At 34.4% G+C, this 20,570-nt stretch overlaps 2 protein-coding genes across 8 annotated transcripts in view; one reads left to right on the top strand and one right to left on the bottom strand.

The window, feature by feature from the left end:
* The window catches only part of LOC105212007 (cAMP-specific 3',5'-cyclic phosphodiesterase), a 332,058-nt gene that overhangs the window by 113,763 nt on the left and 197,725 nt on the right, over positions 1–20,570 (top strand). For 2 of the 7 annotated variants that reach the window (XM_054232132.1, XM_054232131.1), the window contains one exon: positions 9,086–10,509. The exons of the other annotated variants lie outside the window; for them this stretch is intronic. In XM_054232132.1, coding sequence (XP_054088107.1) covers positions 9,422–10,509 — 1,088 coding nt within the window. In that variant the 5' untranslated portion in view covers positions 9,086–9,421. The remainder of the gene's footprint in view (positions 1–9,085; positions 10,510–20,570) is intronic. 7 annotated transcript variants of the gene reach the window in all.
* On the bottom strand, positions 259–1,127 carry LOC128922260 (jerky protein homolog-like). Its single transcript, XM_054232175.1, has 2 exons — positions 556–1,127; positions 259–489 (listed from the first exon to the last, which is right to left on the bottom strand). The coding sequence occupies exons 1-2, from the start codon at positions 640–642 to the stop codon at positions 271–273; spliced, it is 306 nt and encodes a 101-aa protein (XP_054088150.1). The 5' UTR covers positions 643–1,127; the 3' UTR covers positions 259–270.

The raw sequence follows: 20,570 nt of genomic DNA, 5'->3' as shown, positions 1-20,570 counted from the left end.
TTAGCTCTTCATTTGTGAACGAATCATTTGGTGCAAGTTCTTAGAGCATTGATACAAGGATTGCGCGTTCATTTTCAATTTCTCTTTTTAGAATGCTGAGAGGAATATCGTCCTCTTCACTCCACTCAACATCTGGTTTCATTAAAATATTCCAGCACTTGCGAATGGAGCTTGCTGACACTTTTTCCCATGAACTTGCAAGAAGACAGATAGCATGTCTTAAGTTGAATTCCTTTATTTTTTCCTCCAGATGAGTGGTTTTATTCCCTATTAAATGCTCCAAAAGACTTTTTTGTAATAGACTTTTGTTAAGTTAATAACGTTTTGGTCCATTGGTTGGAGAATCGCGGTACAGTTAGGTGGAAGACACATAACGGTTATCATTCCATCATCACTTTTCATCTCATTGTCTTTAGGATGACACGGGGCGTTATCCCAGACCAATAGGGCTTTTTTGGGAAGTCCCTTGGATTCTAGAAATTCGCGTACCTATAACAATCCAAAAAAATACAAATAAATTTTAAACAAAAATTCAATACATTTCGTATTTCTCACCTCAGGAACAAACGTATGATGAAACCAGTCTTCGAAAAACAAATAAGTCATCCACGAGTTCTTGTTAGCCTTGTAGACAACGGGCATTTTTTGAAAATTTTTGAATGCTCTAGGGTTTTTTGCTTTTCCAATGACAAAGAGCTTAACTTTGTGCGTACCCGAAGCATTTGTGCTTGCGAGAAATGTTATTCTTTCCTTACTAACTTTCCGACCAGGAGCAGATGATTCCTTGAAGCTCACCAACGTTTTATCTGGTATCTGCCTGAAAAACAATCCGGACTCGTCGGCATTGTAAATTTGTTCTGCAGAAAGATCAAGCTCCTTGATTTTATTTCTAAAACGTATTACAAATGGGCCGACGGACGCTGTCTTATTGGAAAGCTTCTCTCCAAAAATTTTCAAGTGGCGGAGGCCATATCGCTTTTTGAAATTAGATACCCAACCATTACTTGCATGAAAACATCCTGTCTCTTCTCTTATTTTCTCATGGAGCTTGCGAGCTTTTGCTTTGACGATACCGACGGATATAGGCACATTTTTACTCCTTTGTTTCAAAAACCACTTGTAGAGAGCCTTTTTATATTCTTGGGTATTCACAAGATTTTAAGGTTTGACGTTTTCCTGGCCCAGCTTCCATATTTGTGGCATATTTAAGTATACAAGCTTTTTTCTTCTTTGTTCTTGTTATTGTCGACTTGTGAACTTTATAATCAATACAAAGAGCTTTTGTCGATACACCACTTTCTAGTTTATCCAAAATTTCAGTTTTTTCTTTAATTGTTAGTTTTATTAATTTTTTTGTGACCACCATGACTTCTACACATAAAACACTACTGGCGTGTTGCAAAATAAACTGATAATGAAAGTCATTTGTTGACAGTTGCTCTTAACGCACACAAAAAACAGCAAAGTCGACAGAGCAACGGTAAAATAACGATCAGTTTGTGAATACATAACAAAAAAAATGTCATAAGAAGAAACCGACAAAAAAGAACTGATGCAAAACATATTTAGATGTAAAGTTGCAGTTATTGAGGTCAATATTTTTGAGTAGTTGCACTTATAAAGGTTACAATGCTATGTTTTATAGTGTTGCATGAATCGAGGAGTTGCGTGTATCGAGGGTTGCGGTTACCGAGTTTATACTGTATTGAAGGGTTTTCTTTTTTATGTTGTGTTTAAGCTTCCAACCAATACACGTACCCAAAAATTAAAGAAAAAAAACAATTTTTGAGTCGTGTTTTATTTACGGAAAATTCCACAATTTCAAAGAATTTGGTAAAAATTGCATTGAAATGAAAAATTTTATTTTTTTTGTAAATCGTGCAAGAAAATACATCGCAATATTTATGCTAAAATAATACAAATAAATATGGAGGCAAAAATGGAATATCAAATTTGATTGCCTACATTTAGGCGCACTACCAATATTAAAGCAAGCTATAGCATTAAACCAACCATAGTTCGCAAACATATAAAAATAATAGGAAATGAAGGCAATAAATACAAAAAATTATATCATAACTAATTAGAGAAAAGCACACAATTAAATTAACGCCCTAAAGCATTGTTTTCTATGTGCTTAGCTGAAGTGATTATACTATTTAATACTACAAAAAAAATTTATAATTTATTAGTACCCTAAATAATCAAGTTATTAAAAGAAAAATGTGTGCGCAAATTGAAGGCAGCACTCAAGGGTAAATACGACCGCACTTGACCACACGCTTAACACACTTGAGAGTTGACGAACTAGCAAATTTACTGACACATTTAGTTGGAGTAGGGCTTGCTGCCAGTTTTCAGAAACACACTTTCCGAAATTTGCTTTTTCTTTTTTGCGTGTCGGAGTTACTGCAGCGTAACAAGAGTGCCCGGATTATCATTAAAAATTCAACAGCGCAGTTTACACTAAATGGTTGTTAGTATGGAACTTTTAGTGTATTGGATTGCCCATATAAATATATATATATGTGATTATAGACATTTACATAAACATCAAAACTTTTTTAAGTTTTTTTCTACTTTAGCAAAAGCAATTATTTTTGAGTAAACTTCGCTATATTTATATAGCATACATTTGGGCGTTCAGCATTAGTTCCGTTTGATGTTTTTTATTCTGTTTACTTTTTAGTTCATTTTGCTTACTTTTGGCAATATTATTTACTTACGTTGTTTATTTGTTGTATTTATTTTGAATTTATATGCCTTAATTTGAAGTCAGCTGAGTCCAGTACTAGGTTTCTTTACTTAAAAAAATTAAAAATGTATGAACAATTAGTATTGGTACTACAGGGAGTGGATATGAAACTGCACTGGATATGTCATAAACATTTAAATTAATAAATAATTGCTTTACTGAAATAGGTGGCAACTCTTTGTATATAATTTAAAAAAAAAAAATTCAGAAACCTTTTAACTTAAAATTTTTGAAATTTGTTTGGATTTTATTAATTCTTAATAAGGTGGAAACCCCATTATAAAATTTTTTAAAATAAATTTCCACTAATCTCTAACAAAAAGTATCTTTTTAGCCCCTTATGTTATCGAAGGGTTTACCTTTATTTTATTTGTATAAAAATTTAAACATGTGGCAACTCCCTTAAAAATATTTAACCGTTTTTGAAGTGTTCTAAATTTTTCTCAATTTATTTCATTCGCATTATCTACTAATACCGAAACATCCAAACTGTCTCAACGATATGCAATAGTTACTGCATTTTCACTCTCACAGCACTACACCAACAATGTAAAATCTCCCTTGGCTTTACCTGCAACCGCAATTAAGATCTGCTCGCAATTGACGCAGATACTGAATAAGTATATTTCAGTTTACTTCACTCCACTCCGCGTTGCTTGCCCCGTCAAAGCATGCAACACCGTTGCATAATTTCCAGCGGCCCTTTGTTTCTTTCAGCAATTATGCACTCGCTTTCTGGCTTGCTACATTTCACTGCGTTCCAAGCTTCGACTACGTGCCTGACGCAAGTTCTCGGTTATAGAATGCACTAAAGTGTTGTTGTTTTTGTTTGTTTGCTGGTTATATAGGAAGCTGCATTTCTGTTACGTGTTGCACATGCAAACAAGCCAATGAATTTCGGTCGGAAATAGTCCAATGATTACGGAGTGGGTTTGTGTATATTCACCTCTCGTTGTGAATGTGTTTATGATGAAGTAGCGGCGGGGTATATTTTGGTATATCTATATTAAAATCTATATCTATATTAAAATAGTTGCGATGCTTCATGTCTGGCTTTGATCGGTCGTATGTTTCGTAGATCAGGTTCAAGTCTATTTGATTAAGAGTCTAATAATTATATAAAGACTTCGTTCGCAGTGTGAGACGATTAGACTCTCGGGAAATCATTTACAAGAGAAAGTTCGTAGAAGAGTTGATTTCAGATGACGCAATCAATTATGGACCCGCATGGATCGAACAGATCGATAGCTTTCTCACCTATGATTTTGAAAATATGTCAAAGCCAACAACTTAGCTGATTGTATCGATGGGATTATATTGAACTATAGGGTTACATTAAAACTGAAAACACCAAGATTAAGAGACCCTTTTACTGACGACAAATACATTATATAAGCCATACAATAACTACTAAGTCGCGGTAGGGTTTCCAACTGATCTAATTGGACAATTTATATAAAATTTACCCATCCAATTATCTTTATATATTCTTTGAGCTGATACTATAGACTTCCTTCTAATATCATATAAGGGTAGAGGCTTAAGTGTAAAGCTCTCTGAGCAGTTACTGGAATTCATGTGACAAAATAGTATGGTTAGACTATTCTTCTGGACCTATTTGTTAATTTTTGGAAATACTTTTTCCCATTTTCTCTTCCCTACCACTTTTATTCTATTATCTCTTTATATTCTTTAGCACACTGTTCAGAGCACAAATAGGATCGAATTAAATATAGGTGGAAGGGGCGTGGCTTAATTTCAACTCTGAACAGCACATTTACGTGGAAAATATACGTGATGATTATCAGCTTTAACTTTTTGCTATTTTTCAATGATGAAATCTTCAGATTGTTAAAGAAAACATGTACCAATTTCCAACAGAATATATGGAAACTTACTTTTGTACATTAAATTTCTACTATTTTCTAATTTTTGTATCACAAACAATCATTTTCTAAAGAAAACATAAACTTTGTGCTACATTTTCCGAGAATACGAAAATCTAGAAATATGAAATTAAATTTTGAGCATAAGCCACACAAGCTCTCATATATTGAAATGGAAATTGTGTCTTATACTTTGAAGCGCATCTCTATTGCGGAAATTCAAATTTGTTGTGTGCTACAGAAGTCTTATGAACACTACACATTGTCGTTGAGACGTGTTTGGGCATATTAAGCAGACACTACCGAAGGAATAAACAATATACTATATCAGAGATTTGAGTTGCATTCAAAAAGATGAGCATTTGCTCACGTTTTTCGTGCTGCAGACAATGAAAACAATGCATTGACAATTACAAAGACAACAAATGCAATTTTCTAGAAGCAAGCACGTAAAGCAAATAAACTATTTTCGGCAACTTGCAAGTGAAGCATATCAAAAAGCTACATATTCAAGACTCAAGTGCAGACGGAGGAATTTGATTGAATGCTGCTTGTTATTTTTACTCATTTGCGAAATGAAAGCTATTAAATAAAAGCATTGCAAATTACAGTTAAAAAATATCGAAAATATAATGCTTTTAAGCTCAACCTTGCGCATATTTTAAAAATATTTCCATTATTATTCTCTCATATGCTCAATAATATTTGACATTTTTCACTGCTGTGAACTAAGTCACTGCCCGCCACTCTTAATTCAATACAACACTGCGCGTCGGCAGCTGTCAGTGCCATTGTGTGCCAGATAACCGCAAAGGCTATACCGTTAACATTGAACGACAGCCGACAGCAGCCGTCCGGTAACCACTAAACTTAACGAAATTTGTTTAAAAGCCAATCAAGCGTGCGACCACGAAAACATACCGAGTAGACCGAGAAGAGAGTGCCGCAAAAGAGTGAAAACGTATAAGCGACGTTGCAATATGGTTGGACAGTTTTCTGGCCACAGAGCGCTCGAGGCTTAAATATAGTTGTACATTTAAAATTAGCACAAGCGTGAAATCGATTTATTTATTTATTTATGTAATTATATGTAGCGGCACGTAATGCTCATTGATGACATTATCTATTTTTAAATGGAAAAGAAAATGTGTCGGAAGTCATTGTTGTCCTTGTAAAGAAGAAGGTTACAATAGATGTTGTCCAGAAATATACTTTTTATTGTACAACAAATGAAAAAATTTGGAGGTGGAAGTAATTTTAGCAAATTCAGAATATACTTTAAAGAAAGACAGGTCTGTCAAAAGCGGAAATTTAAAAATGCTCACTAAAAAAATAGACTGAACAATTAGTGCTTCGAATGTTGGCAAGGCTCTAAATTATGTTATGTAAGGTTAGTTATGTTATGTTATGTTGTGTTATGTTATGTTATGTTATGTTATGGTATGTTATGTTATGTTATGTTATGTTATGTTATGTTATGTTATGTTATGTTATGTTATGTTATGTTATGTTGTGTTATGTTGTGTTATGTTATGTTATGATATGTTAGTTATGTTATATTATGTTATGTTATGTTATGTTATGTTATGTTATGTTATGTTATGTTGTTATGTTATGTTATGTTATGTTATGTTAGTTATGTTATATTATGTTATATTATGTTATGTTATGTAATGTTATGTTATCTTAAGTTATGCGAGTTTGTTACAAATAATTTTCAATGTTTTGCTAATAATAACTTGCCGTCCACCATATTAACGCCATAAACGAACCTTCACAACATTTTGTCAGCACCAACGTCTTCTCATAACTCAAATCAACTCAATTATCAACATTGCAACAACAGAACATGTCCTTCCTCCACATTGCACTCTTCCTTCTGTGATTGGCGTTGAAACCGTTTAGCCGGTTATAGCCGAATCGATTATAGCGCGCCACTCCTCTCTTTCCTTCGCAGTTCGGTGAACACCTCCACATTGCACTCTTCCTTCACCACCATCTTATATGTATAATATACCGTTATAAACCACATTCGCACAATTTTGTCATCAATTGCAATTGTGCAACAACAACACAAATAACAACAATAACAACATTTTGTAGTATGCATTTGCATTTCATTAGAGTGCGTGAAAGGGGAGGAGCAAGCAATTGCAGATTGCATGCAATTATTTGCAGTGCTGTGTATAGATGTATGTATATGTGTGACTTAATAATTTGCACATGTAGACGCCTTCTTCTCGTCAGTTGTCATATTGGATTGCTGATTGCTATGAAATATCGAAAATCCGTTGTGCAAATTGCAAATTCTCAACAGTCAATCGCAAGGGTGCCCTTTGTGCGTGCGTATGAGAGTGTGTGTCTGCACACATTGATTGCTTGTATATAATTTACCGCAATGCCTTGGTAACCTATGCATGCATATTGTAAGCAACTTGGCTTTTGCAAAATATCATTTCAGCGCAGACATTTCTTGCTTTCATATACTCCAGTAGACAGTAGGGGAGCACTTAGTCATATAACTTCATGTATTTGTGTGTATTTATAAAGAAATTTATGCAATAAAATTACATATTTATAAAAACCAATACATTTTCCAAGCGAGATTTAAATGAAATCGTATGCAGACTTATAATTACATACTCGGAGCAATAATAACTGACAAAATTTGCATTTTTATTGTAAAGCGAAGGCTTTTTTCTTTCACATTTTTTTCTGAAAGTTCTGTTTGTATTTACTAATTTGTCAGTTTTCTTTGGTGTTCTCTTTGAGTAAGTCAAATGAGTAAATATTGGAATTTAGTGAAAAGTAAAAATTTAAAACCTCACAAAAACTTAACCCACACTGGGTCAGTTCTAGCTTTCTGTAAAACTGTTTTATGTTTTTGAACAATATAGAGATCATTTTCTGCGCTAAACCTACATTAAATCACATTAACTACAACTCAAAAATTTCTTTATCTCGACTACTGACTCAAGTTCTTACAAAAAAAAGAAATTGAAACCGATAATCTGGATAAACTTAGCGGCTGTTTTCGCATATAAAGTAATTATATATTAAAATAGTTTTATGCAATTTCGAAGAAAATGAAAATATGCTTAATTTAAAGGGAATTCCAAATTTTATTTTCTACACGAATATGAAATAAAAGTCTGTTCTTTACCTTTTCGTGAATATTTCTTATGAAGATATAAGCGTAAGATACCGTCATACCGTCCATTTTGGATACCACCGATACTAATTATACTCTCGCAACAAAAGTTGCTAATAGAGTATTATAGTTTTGTTCACATAACGGTTGTTTTGAAGTCATAAAATTAAACGAGTTAGATTTAGGTTAAAATATCTAAAATATATAAAACTTTACACAATTACTATATATGACCTGCGGCGTCACGTGTGAAAAAATTGTCGAAATCGGACCATAACTTTTCAAAGCCCCGAATATCGAAAGTGCCCCTTGGTAATTTTTCACCGAAAATTTCGGTAAATCTCTCAGGTATCTTAATTTAATTTAGGGGAAATATTTTTCTTCTAATAGTGTTTCCCCTGGCTCTCATATACTTAATTATAAGATATTAAAATTGGGTCAAATTGTGTGTTATCTTAATAAAAATATATCAATAAATTGCAAGAGTATAAAATGTTCGGTTGCACCTGAATTTAGCCTTTCCTTACTTGTTTTTTTCTAGTTCGAACAACTTCAACGACCTTAGGCTTCGAATGCTGCATATTCACCATTATAAATGATTTATTATATTTTTTCAAGGACACCTCATAATGCTGGATATGTCAGTATTGATCTAAGCCCATAAGACAATAGTATGTTAGCATTTCCTGCCAATTATTATCTTGGAAAAGCAAAAAGCAAAATGCACCAGCCTTTAAAACGTGTTTGCTCTGAGTCCATTGTTCCCAGTTGTGAATAAATCCCCATGACCTCCGCGGAAGGGACTAATCGCAGATCTGATTCAAGTAACTCATCAGATATTGAACTATAGTAGTATTTCATTCAGTGCTACCATCCATAGCAACATAAAGCAGACCTCGCTCTTAATAATGCTATTGATTCCGTAGCGACTCTGTGAAACTATTATTATTCCGCTTCTCATTAAGGTACAAAGGTTTTTATTTATTATTTATTTAGAACCATAACTATTGTATAACTTAGAAGAAAATGCAGACCATGACTTTAAATAAATTTTGGATATTGAAAGAAACTCTTTTTTAAAGTGTCTTTTAACTAAATTAATAAGGTCTATGATTACTTAGTAAGTTAATAGGGTCAACATATAAAAATTCTAAAATTCCTCGTAAGATTGCAAGTTCGTGAAAATTTTACTAGACTTAAAGCAGTAAACAAGCAGTGGCAAAAACTTCTCGAGCATAATTTACGCTGGAACCATAAGGCAATACTTAAAATATATTTAAACTTACTTTTCAGATTCGAACAAAGTGTAAAAACTATAAACTAAACCTATTAATCTAAAAAATAACTAAATTACGCAGCTAAAAGCGCTAAAGACTTAAAGCAGCCACCAAAAAGTTAAACGCTTTAAAAACGTCGAAACAACAACACATGCATTGGCATTTGCGCCACGAGCGTGAGAACCTGAACCATCGTATACGTCGAGTACAACGCCTAGACTGCGACAATACGTGCAATTCCTAAAGAACGCACGCTGTTAGAGTCCGCAAAACCGAAAACCGCAAGCTACCAAGAAAGCTAAGAGTCACAGAGTCAACTCACCTTTCACACTAACGCAAACAAGCGCCGAAAATGTCGCAGGACGGTAAAGTATCGCCACCGCAATACATCGTGACCACGCCGAGTGAGGTGGACGCCGACGAAGTGCGTTCCGAGCAGGATTTGGAGTGCGGTGATGGAGCTGCTGCTGGCGAGCAAACAGCACAACAGCGAATCTTCAGCCAAATGGCAACACAAATGGCCAGTCGCTCATTCTCCATCGCCACCAGTTCGACCACCGTGAAGAGTGGCAGCAATTCGTTGGATGGCACCAGTAGCGCTGCGCTCGGCTCGACCGTCTCCACGCAGCAACAACAGCAAGTCAGCTCACAGATGGTACACTCACAAAAGACCATCACGACCAGCACACGCAGCCAGAGTCTGCAATCGGCCGCGGTTGTTAGCGGCGATCATTCGCTACTAAGTCAGCTGGGCGGCAGCATTGGTGGGCTGGGCGCTGGCAGCACAGCCATCACACAGTTGGGCGGTCAGTTGAAGGCGCAATCGAGCACCTCGATTGTGAGCAGTGAACAACGCAGCTACATACAGAAGATGGCCTCGACCACTTCCACTTCATCGACAAAGACGAATTTCAAGAGTTTCCTACAACAACCCGACACCACCGGTCATCCGATTAGTTCCAGTAGCGGCAGCTTCCTCACGGCCCATCAAAAGCATGTCCGCCAATTTGTGCGCTCCACTTCGGCGCATTCGGAGGCCACCGCACATCCCATTAGTGGCTCAATGGGCGGTCAACGGCCGGACAAGTGCATACGCAGCGCTTCGACGCAAATCGAGGAGACCGGCGCCGCCGAATTGACAGCTGACGGCATGGGTGTGACACAATTGTCCACCAGCAGCAAGCTGGGCTTGCAGCAATCCTCGTCGATTTTAATCTCCAAGTCGGCAGAGACCATCGAAATGAAAACATCATCGCAATCGGCTGGCATACGCACACAGCTGACGCTGTCCGGTGGGCTGTTGGCGCCACCGAACCGCAAAATTACCATTTTAAGTCCCATACACGCGCCAGCCGGCCTACATGAGCTGCTAAAGCGTTCGGGTCGTTCGCCATTGTCGCCGCGCATCAGTTTCCCCGGCAGTGAGGCGGACCTTTTTGGGTGAGTGATTTGGGTAGTAGTAGCATAAAAATGGGGGTTTTTGGGGTGTGGGAAAGCGCTATATTTTTATGAAATTGTTCACATAAATATTTATATTTTGTGTTATTAATGCAAATTTGACTTGGCTTAAAACGGCGTGCCCTCATGTCGGTATAAATGCATAAATAAATTATATTCATTGATTACTCATACGCCTCGGTGGGCATACAAATTGAAAATATTAAATGCTGCAGCGCTCGCCTCATTCAATTTTCGTCATTTATGTATATATGGAAGCGCATGAAAACGAAAATGCGTGCAACCTTCGGTTGTGTGTGCGTATATCATCCCTCGTCGGTTTAATGCATAAATTTTAAATTTATCGCTTGTGGTTAGGCTGTTTAAGCCCTTTGGTTTTTAGCTAATTGCAATTAGTTTTAGTATTTGCTTTTCAGTTTAGTATTGACATTTCAATTGCCGTGATTTATGGCTCAACTTTAAATACTCCCACGCGTTTAAGCATAGAAAATACTAAATCCAAATAGGAAATTATTTAGATTTACATACAGAACAATTTATTAAAATTAGTAGAGAAAACGCTATGTTCCTAAATGGTAATTTCTTTTAAATAATAAATTAAGAAACTATGTTTTTCTGGCGACAACCATGGATTGTTTGTTCTTAAGGCCATGAAATGAAATGAAAAAAGTTGTATTAACTCAGTGTCGTAATTTAATATGATGCACTGGGCAATCATTTCTGGACTGTATACGATTCTTTGATCAGTGTTCTCATAGAAATATTTTTTTGAATTTTTTACACTTGTTTAATAACCTAAACACCTTCTCCATTAGAAGAGAGTTTAAAATTTAACTTTTTCAGTTACATTTGTTTTTCTAATGCTAACCTTCACTTGATAAATAATATCATGGTGCACCCAAATTATATAATAGCCTTTTCACACAGCCAAATTAATTGATCAATTCAAATTTTGATTGAGAAATCAGCTTTTGCCCTTCACACTGCCGGTTACTCGATAACCGATCAGCTGTTATACATTTTTGTCTTTGCTTTTCATAAGAAGTTGGTAAGTCTCATCAGTTGATTGCTATTTTTAGCAGCGACATCTACCGTCGTGTAGCATGAACAACAACTTGCAGACGATGAACGTATATATAATTACAAATACGGCCTTTGCCGCAGTGTTGCATTTCAAGTCGATTAAAATTAAATTTAAAATTAATGTACATTTTTATTTTGTATGGTAAATCGATCTTAATCAGCGTTTTAATCAGGCAGATGCCGGTTAATTGATCATTTAGCTCCTTTGTAAAAAGGCTATAAGAATATCGGTCAAACATATATGTATACATCATGATTGGCAATGATAACACCATACGACAAAATCGACTTTTTTTCTGAAACTTACTTTTTCCGGGAAATTGAATCATAAGTTGTATCTTTAAAAAAAAAATATTTTTGAAAATTTAGAAAGCTGCATATTTCTGTTTCTATGCATATTTCTTCTAATTTAAATATATATATTTTTTTTCATTTAAGTGTTTTTTCTTGCAAGATTTATACTGCAATTATATAAATAAGCATACAGGTAGAAAGGCCTCTTAACCAGAATCATAATCGTATCAAATTTCAAAAAAATTGGTCCAGTATTTTTCGATATATAAAATGTTTATCTTTTTCGAACATCCAACTTTGGCCCTTATAAAATCTGCCTTGTAAGCTGGATCGAAAATTCGTATACGCATATATTTGATTCTTTAGTAACCTTATCTTGCAATTAGTAATAATGCTTTTAAATAAGCCTTTCATCGAACTTCGAAGGCAGCAAATATCTCGATTTTGGAGCGTAACTTCGAAAATCGGAGAATACACTTTTATACTTATGATTCAATCTCCTGGAAAAAATTACTTTGGTCCAATACCTAGCCGTGCGTTGTACAGTGAAATTATATATATGTACATATTTCATATTCTACCATAGACTAACTGAATATTAAGTTAGTTTACTTACAATACTAATCTAGACAAAAATGTTTTAGCAACATTTCTCTGTCTCTCTCATTATATACGATATAACTACTACATAATAGCCTTTTCTCACAGCCAAATTAATTGAGCAATTAAAATATTGATTGAGCAACCAGTTTTTGCCCTTCAACCTGCCGAAGATTTTTGCTTTTCATAAGAAGTTGGTGAGTCTCACCAGTTGATTGCTATTTTTAGCAGCGACATCTACCGTCGTATAGCGTCGTATAGCGCAACAATACGGTCTTTGTCGCAGAGTTGCATTTCATTTTAAAGTGAATTAAAATACAATCAAAAATTAAAGTAGATTTTTATTTTGTACGGTAAATCGATCTTAATCAGCGTTTTAATCGAGCAGATGCCGGCTAATTGATCAATTACCTGTGTGAAAAGGCTATATCTTGATTTTTCTACAAGACAGCAGAGCTGAGAAATACAGAGTCATTAACCTTAAATTCCTAAACTTTGTTTGTAAATAACTAATTGCTTAAGTTAACAGCAAAAAAATCATCAAAATATTCTTCACAATCAATTAGTCCAAGAACCCAACAAACACGAGTTTTAGAGCAGTTATGTGTTTCAGCATTTGTTCCCATTGACGTGTTAATCCTTTGCATCACACCTGCTTGCATGTGAAATGTCTAAAAATAAAGACCACATGTGAAACTTTACACAATTTAAAGATTTTCACAGCATAAAAGGAAGATAAATGTTTGGGCAACAACAATTTCATGCTCAATTCAAATTTGTAAAGCTTAAGTAAACGCACATACCCACAAATATTAGCATACACAAGCACCTAAAAGTGTTCACGTGCCTGATAAGGATTCAGTTTGACCTTTTTCGATGATTTGTGTTGCTTCCTTTTCGGTTATTTGCCATATTTCACAGCAAAAAAGTATGAATCTGCTACTTTGGTTAGCTTATATAAGAGATCCGCTCACATTTATTTGTATTTGTGCTTTAAATTTATAATGCTTAAGGTTTTGCTATTATTCATGTGTTAACGACCAATATATTTTGTGAACAAATATTTTATTGCCAACCATTATTTATTATTATATTAAGCCTCTGAGCCTCTCTGAGTGGTAAAGTACTGAATGAAAATTGTTTTGAGAAGAACATATTCATATGCAACAAAATAGGACTAATTTTGCTTGTCACTAAGGATAAATAAGCTGTGAGGAAAGCTCAAGGAAGTAGGAACTGCCTAGGTGGTTATAGGATATTATCTCCGAAATTTGGGGGAGGTGGTGTGAACTGTTAATTTTAGACTTTCCATTAAGGTCGTTGGTCTAATACCCTTTTCACACAGGAGCTAATTGATCAATTAACCGGCCTATGTTTGCGCGGTCTTTTTTGCAGAGTTTCATTTAATTTTTTTAATGTTGTTTAATGTAAATTTTTATTTTGTATGGTAAATCGATCTTAATCAGCATTTTAATTAAGTAGAGGCCGGTTAATTGATCAATTTACTCCTGTGTGAAAAAGCTATTAACCTTGAATCGAGGTGCTACGTCTGATTTTCAACAGTGTGAGTACTTCATCTAAAGGACTTGTATTATAAGTCAACTCTTTCAAAGCAGCAGTATATAGTGAAATTAATTAACCTTGTGATGATCATATTTTTTTGCAATATTTGTTTAATGCTTTAAAAGGGATACAAATAAATAGTATAAGTAAAAATAAATCCTATATAGGTACTTCCACCATACCTAGGTTGAGGCCACTACCTCCAAAAGTTACTCAATAAGTCTCTACCAAAAAATTTGCATAATATCAAATATTTAATTTCAATTATAAATGCATTAATGAACTTATGCCAATTAGAAACTAATTTCGGTGACTTTTTACCCACAATTCAACACAACATAATTTTCCGCATTTGTGCTACTCAACTATTATTAGTGACTTTAACAACTTTGCAACGCACAGCTATAAAATACGCCACAAAATTGCTGAGCGTACGCTATACTCAACCAGACGTTGGCATGAAGCCACGCTGAGTCTCGCAAACTAACCACAATATTTGGCTCCATGTTGCAAGGAGCGACGCACACATGAACCTATAGAAAGATATAGTGATAGTGATGCCACAATACATATAGATATATGTGAATGCAATGCTTCCAGTGCTGCATTGTAGCACGTGCTGCGCTCACAGTCTCAGCGTGTGGCACAACGCTGGCACGAGTAATCGATAGCCAAGTTCTCAGTTGTGTGCATTCTGCAACCATTTTGCCACCTTGCTTGCTTGCACTTGGTCTTAATTAAGTGCCAACGCTGGCGGTAAGACAATACATCAGCCAAAGGCAAGGTACAAACTCAGTAATGAACCATTATTCAGGCGTTGCAATTTACCAGCAGCAAAATATCTATTATATTGTAGACGCTTCCATTGCATACTAGAACCATATAGATAACACAGTTGTTAAGAAACTTCTGTGAGACATGCTTGTAAAGTAAAGTTCATATTGTAGTAATTATCTCACATTTTACAATTACCTTGCAATTAAACACTTAACTTGACAATAATTTTGTTGTCATCGTTTGTTGTGAGAGTGATAATAATGTCTTGGAGAGAAAGTATACATATATGAAACACTTCTTTAGGTCACAGGCGTTTCGTCTGTTAGGCAGTGAATATTCCAGCAAGAAAGGAAGGGCTATGGTGTATGGCTATGGTAAGGGTGTAACCGCACATTTTATAGTCACGTAGTTAATTTTTTTTTTAATTTATTAACCACAATTTGACCCATGTATTCGGCATTAAGTCCACTAGAATAACGAAAATGATTACATATAGTACATGGGGGTTGGGGTAAAAACTGGACCGATTTCACTAATTTCCGGGATCAAGCTGGGTTATATACACGATTATAGATTCATTTAATTTTGCTTAGATATCACACATATTAACCGATGTATACGGTATTAAGTTCACCGGAAGTTAGAAAATTTGTATATGGGTATATGGGGGCTAGATGAAGTATTGACTCGATAGTACCCGATTTGTCACCAAAGACCTATTTTTATAAGAACAAGTAAGGAAAGGCTAAGTTCGGGTGCAACCGAACATTTTATACTCTCGCAATTTATTTAGAGATTTACCTATATTTTCGGTGAAAAATTACCCTTATCAGATATCAGTGACCTTGAAAAGTCATGGTCCGATTTTGACAATCACAAGTGATGTCACAGCTCAAATACAGTATTCGTGTAAAGTTTTATTTCGCTATCTTTATCGGTTCCTTATGTATACATTGTAAAGTGAAAGAATCAGAAGGAAATCAGTGAACGATTCGCCCATAGTGTCATCAGGGTGTCAAGAACGTGTTAAATGGGGCATTCTCTGGAAAAAAAGCCACTTGAAAAAAAAAGTTCTTTATTTTCTTTGGCAATTATATATCTTATAGTACATGTAAAACCTAAAATAAAACATATGGTTTTAGGTCTGTGTAACGCGGGGTTACCATATTATAAGGGGCCAAAGTTTTTTGTAAAAAAATTTTCGAACCGCCATAACTTTAAAACTAATGAACAGATTTTAAAACACCATGTGACTTTTTTGTACAGAATTTCTCAAACTTTGAAACTGTATATTGTAAAATTTTTTAAAATGAATATTTCATAGCAAAAAATGAAAAAATTTTTTTTTTGGAATTTTTAACAACTTATGCCCCCTTCGATTTTTCTTAAAATGATTAAAGATTCTTCGAAAATATCTTAAAATGTTCCTTATTTCATCACCTTTTTACTCCCCAAAGGGAATTTTGGGACAGCAATATTTGTATGAGCTACAAATAAAAAACCAACTCAGAACATGATGAAAAATCATTGATTTATGCACTATTATTATCAGAATTTAGCGTAACCCAGGATTAACGACCTGGACGTAGCAGACATTTAATCCCTTTTTTTTATATTTTTTTTTTAATTTTTTTGTATTTTTAAAATTTTTAATTTTTTTTTTTGTTTTTGTTTTTTTTTGTTTAAAATTATCGCGTACTTGAATCTAATCTACGTAATAATTACAAAACAAAAGCAAACACCAAAAAAACAAACAAAAAAAAAATTCCTATGGTGCCAAGAAATAAGTGTGCCAAGTTTCATCAAGATATCTTAATTTTTACTCAAGGTACAGCTTGCACAGACGGACGGACGGACGGACGGACGGACAGACAGACATTCGGATTTGAACTCCACTCTTCACTCTGATCACTTTGGTATATATATGCCTATATCTAACTCGTTTAGTTTTGGGTGTTACAAACAACCGTTATGTGAACAAAACTATAATACTCTCTTTAGCAACATTTGTTGCGAGAGTATAAAAATAGTTCCTCCAGATTTTTATAAGATATCGGAGAGGTTTGCCAATACTTTCCATAGCACCAAGGTCCCTTTTTTTTGGTATCTGAGGGCTTGAAAATATATAGTCTAATTTCGACAATTTTTTATTGTGAGATATCATAAGTTTGCAAAGTATTATTCCAATATTTTCATTAGTTCTTGCTCTATATTTTGTAGAGTGAACAAATCTTATGGAATTTACAACTTTGTCGTATGGGAAGTAGCCGTGGTTGTGACCTGATTATGCACGTTTTCAATCCGTAACATGAAGATGTTCTGTAGGAAACTTAGTTAAAATTGGTCGAGTTCTTGAGATATGGTTTTTGACCTAAAATTGGGTGACGCCATACACATTTAAATGTTTTATACCAATCATATCTACCATCCACTACTAACAAATGTTTCGTCCAGCTGAGATATATTTGAAGCTAAACACTCTCAGCCATGAATATAAGATTTATTTGACAACTGAAACTCTTTTATTGCACTTCCATTAGCTGCCTTTTTAGTAGTTTCTCAAGCGACAAAAACTGCAGAAAGATGCTTCTTAATGTTTTGGAAAGTTTCAATGCACTTTCAGTAATAAACCATAAAAATTGCCATTGTAAAAACTTTACACGGAAAGGAAGTTTCATGAGTGTCCTTGTTATTTGCCAGCTGCTCGCGAATTTAATTAGCGTGTTTAAGACTACAGAGGAATGTATTTATATGTATACACATATGTACTTATAAAGGGTGTTTTTGCAGAGTGATAGAACTTTAAAGCAGTATATTTAATAAAACTGCTGTTAGAGATTTGGTTTTCAACACTCAAAGCAAAGTATATGTCATTTCATTAGATATTCTCTTGACTAAAAACTTTATACCACTTAAAGAAGATCCAGAAATATTATATGCATTTAAAAAGGTCTTCTAATCACCCTATAATATTTTCTTATAAATTAAAGTCAACAAAACCTTCACCATGCCCTTTTGGATTAGCTCACAAACGTCTACCAACTTTGTGTAACTGCGCCATTGGCTAATCTGGCAACCGCATGTTAATATATTAAACATGCACGCACGTGTTTCAAAGTTTCAGAGCAAATGGCATTTCGTGTATGAACCGCAAAAACTAATTTCAGCTGTCAACTTAGCGCGCACCAGCTAGACCAAACTGAAATGCAACACTGACAGGTTGTCAGTACACGCACTGACAAGGGAGAGAGATAGAGTACAGGTGTTGGGAACAAGTGCCCTTTGAGTGTATAGTAAAATAATATTTACAAGGATGAAAATGTATCTAATGACTTAGAAGGCTGCTTGACATATGGAAAATCAAAATTATATGTGCTCCATAGTTACTCACGTATACCAATGTTACGTGTACGCCATGTTGTCTCATATCTTCAATTTCATATTACTTCATTTTGAATACTTTTCTTGCTTTAGCGCAAGGGTTTTTGATATAAAAAATAATGAATAATTAAAAAAGCATACAGTCATACAGTCAATTCGATTTTTATTCTTACAAAATGATTCAATTTCATAAAAACACTTTAATTTACTTTTATACTCAAATGTTACGTATACGCCATGTAGCCTTAGGTACGCAATTTCATATTACTTCAGTACTATTTTACTCACTCCCAGCGGTTTTTAATACAAAAAATAAGAATAATTATATAAAATAATTCAATTGCATTTTTTTGAAATTACAAAAATAATCAATTCCATAAAAACGCCTTAATTTAACCACATAAAAAAATGTAACGTATACGCCATGTGGGCACAAATCCGTACTTCCACTTAATATTACTCCATTTAAGTGCTTTTAAAGCTTCAACAATCAGGTATATGTGGGCACTAGAATGCCGTAATTTCTGCTACCTTTTCGGAATTCAGCAGTGCTAACAGATTTATCATTCCATGAAATTCCACTACAACCATTTAGTAAGAAAATAATAATGAAAGTGTTACCACTGATTTCACTGGAATGCAAGCAAGACATAAACGTATTTATACTTATATAAGCCTTTCGAGTGAATTTTGTCTCTTTACTTGCTGTGCTAAATCATCACAAATTAACAGCCCACCAGCACAAGCAAATGAAAGGATCCTTAGTATCTGCCTTATAGTCGGCCTGTTGCAGCTACTATTTCATTTTACTTTGTTTCTCACCTTTCCTTTTGTGCTTTCCTTTATGCATTGTGATTTTTTTTGTGGATTTTTTTCCTCTCCTCTTTCACCACCTTCCAACCGGTCGTGTTTACATACCTAAATCGTGGCGCACGTGGTTTTGTTAGGTTCATTGTTAAGTTGACACCAGCTGCTGTTGCTTCATACTCAACGCAGAACAAAGGAAGGCAAGCAAAAGAGCCGTTACCACAAACAACATATTGCAGATAAAGCAGCTGCAGACTACTACTCGGGGCTTATACACTTTGCTTTATGCTATGCTCTCATTATTTTACGCTTTTTTGCGTGCTTTAGTGACGAGACGGTAGTACCTACATACATATATGTATAAACACAGCAAATACGCCCACAATTTAGCACGTTTTCGTCAAAGTCTACACGCCGCCACCTGCAGTAGCGCTCTTAAACATATACACCGGTACTCTTGTATGTATATAATGTGGTTTATGGCAACTTAGACGCGCTTTATTAAGTCGCATGTGTGCGCATTTTGTGGCGTCTGCAAATAGAAAGAAAATCCTCTTTTATTGTGTCATTATTCAAGCGCAGTGTGTGCGGCTTTGTTGGCTTTAGTTATGCTTGGCATTTTTCTTTTTTGCTTATTTTTTCGTGACTTTTATTTTGCTTTCTCGCGCTGTCAACTTTTGCCGTCGTCTTCACTTAACCACTCAAATAATTGTTGTTTAACTCACAGTTATTGCGCCTAATTTCGACATTTAGTATGTGTATGAGCGTGTTATTGAAGTGTTAGATGACAGTACGGGTCGCCATGGCGTATACGCAACTTATTGTGATTGATGATTATTGTGCTTGTAGCTGTCTCATCTTTTAGTTTATCATGCTTAATTGATAACACGTGGTATTGCGGGTATTATGTGCATTATTTCTTTAATTAATTTAAATAAATATAAAAAAATGAAACAGGTGGCATCTACCACTTATATCAGTTTTAGATCTTCTGGAATTGTTTATGTTTAATATCTATATTATGCCAATGCGCTAATTATATTAATTTAATTTTATTTAATTTTTAAACATATGGCAACTCTTTAAAAAGTTTTTTCTTCAATATTTTCTGATCCTTTTTATTTTATTATTTAAATTTAGCTCTTCAAACATTTCATGAGTTGCAATACATAAATAGGTGGCTATAAATAAGAAATCAAACACGTGGCAACTCTCTCTAATATTGATTTAATGGCTTCTTTAAACTGATTATGTTTAAAGTGCAATATTTTTTATTAATAATTGCTGAAGTAATGGTTCACCTTGGACGGTCTTGCTAAGGAAGAAGAAGAATCTTATCATTTACCATATTTATTTAAATAAACATAAATTTTAAATAGATGGCAGCACTTTATTATATTATTTTTCACAATAAATTTTTCTGAACCCTTTCTGTTTCCTATTGCATATGCATATTAAATTTTAGCCCGTTTCTCTTATTTTTTAATGAATTACAATTCCCGAATAAGTGGCAACTTTTTTCAATTATTAATTATTTT

Source organism: Zeugodacus cucurbitae, chromosome 5 (assembly GCF_028554725.1).
Source record: "Zeugodacus cucurbitae isolate PBARC_wt_2022May chromosome 5, idZeuCucr1.2, whole genome shotgun sequence".
Taxonomy (NCBI): domain Eukaryota; kingdom Metazoa; phylum Arthropoda; class Insecta; order Diptera; family Tephritidae; genus Zeugodacus; species Zeugodacus cucurbitae.
Note: the sequence above shows the minus strand (reverse complement) of the source record. Positions and strands in the feature narration are given on the sequence as shown.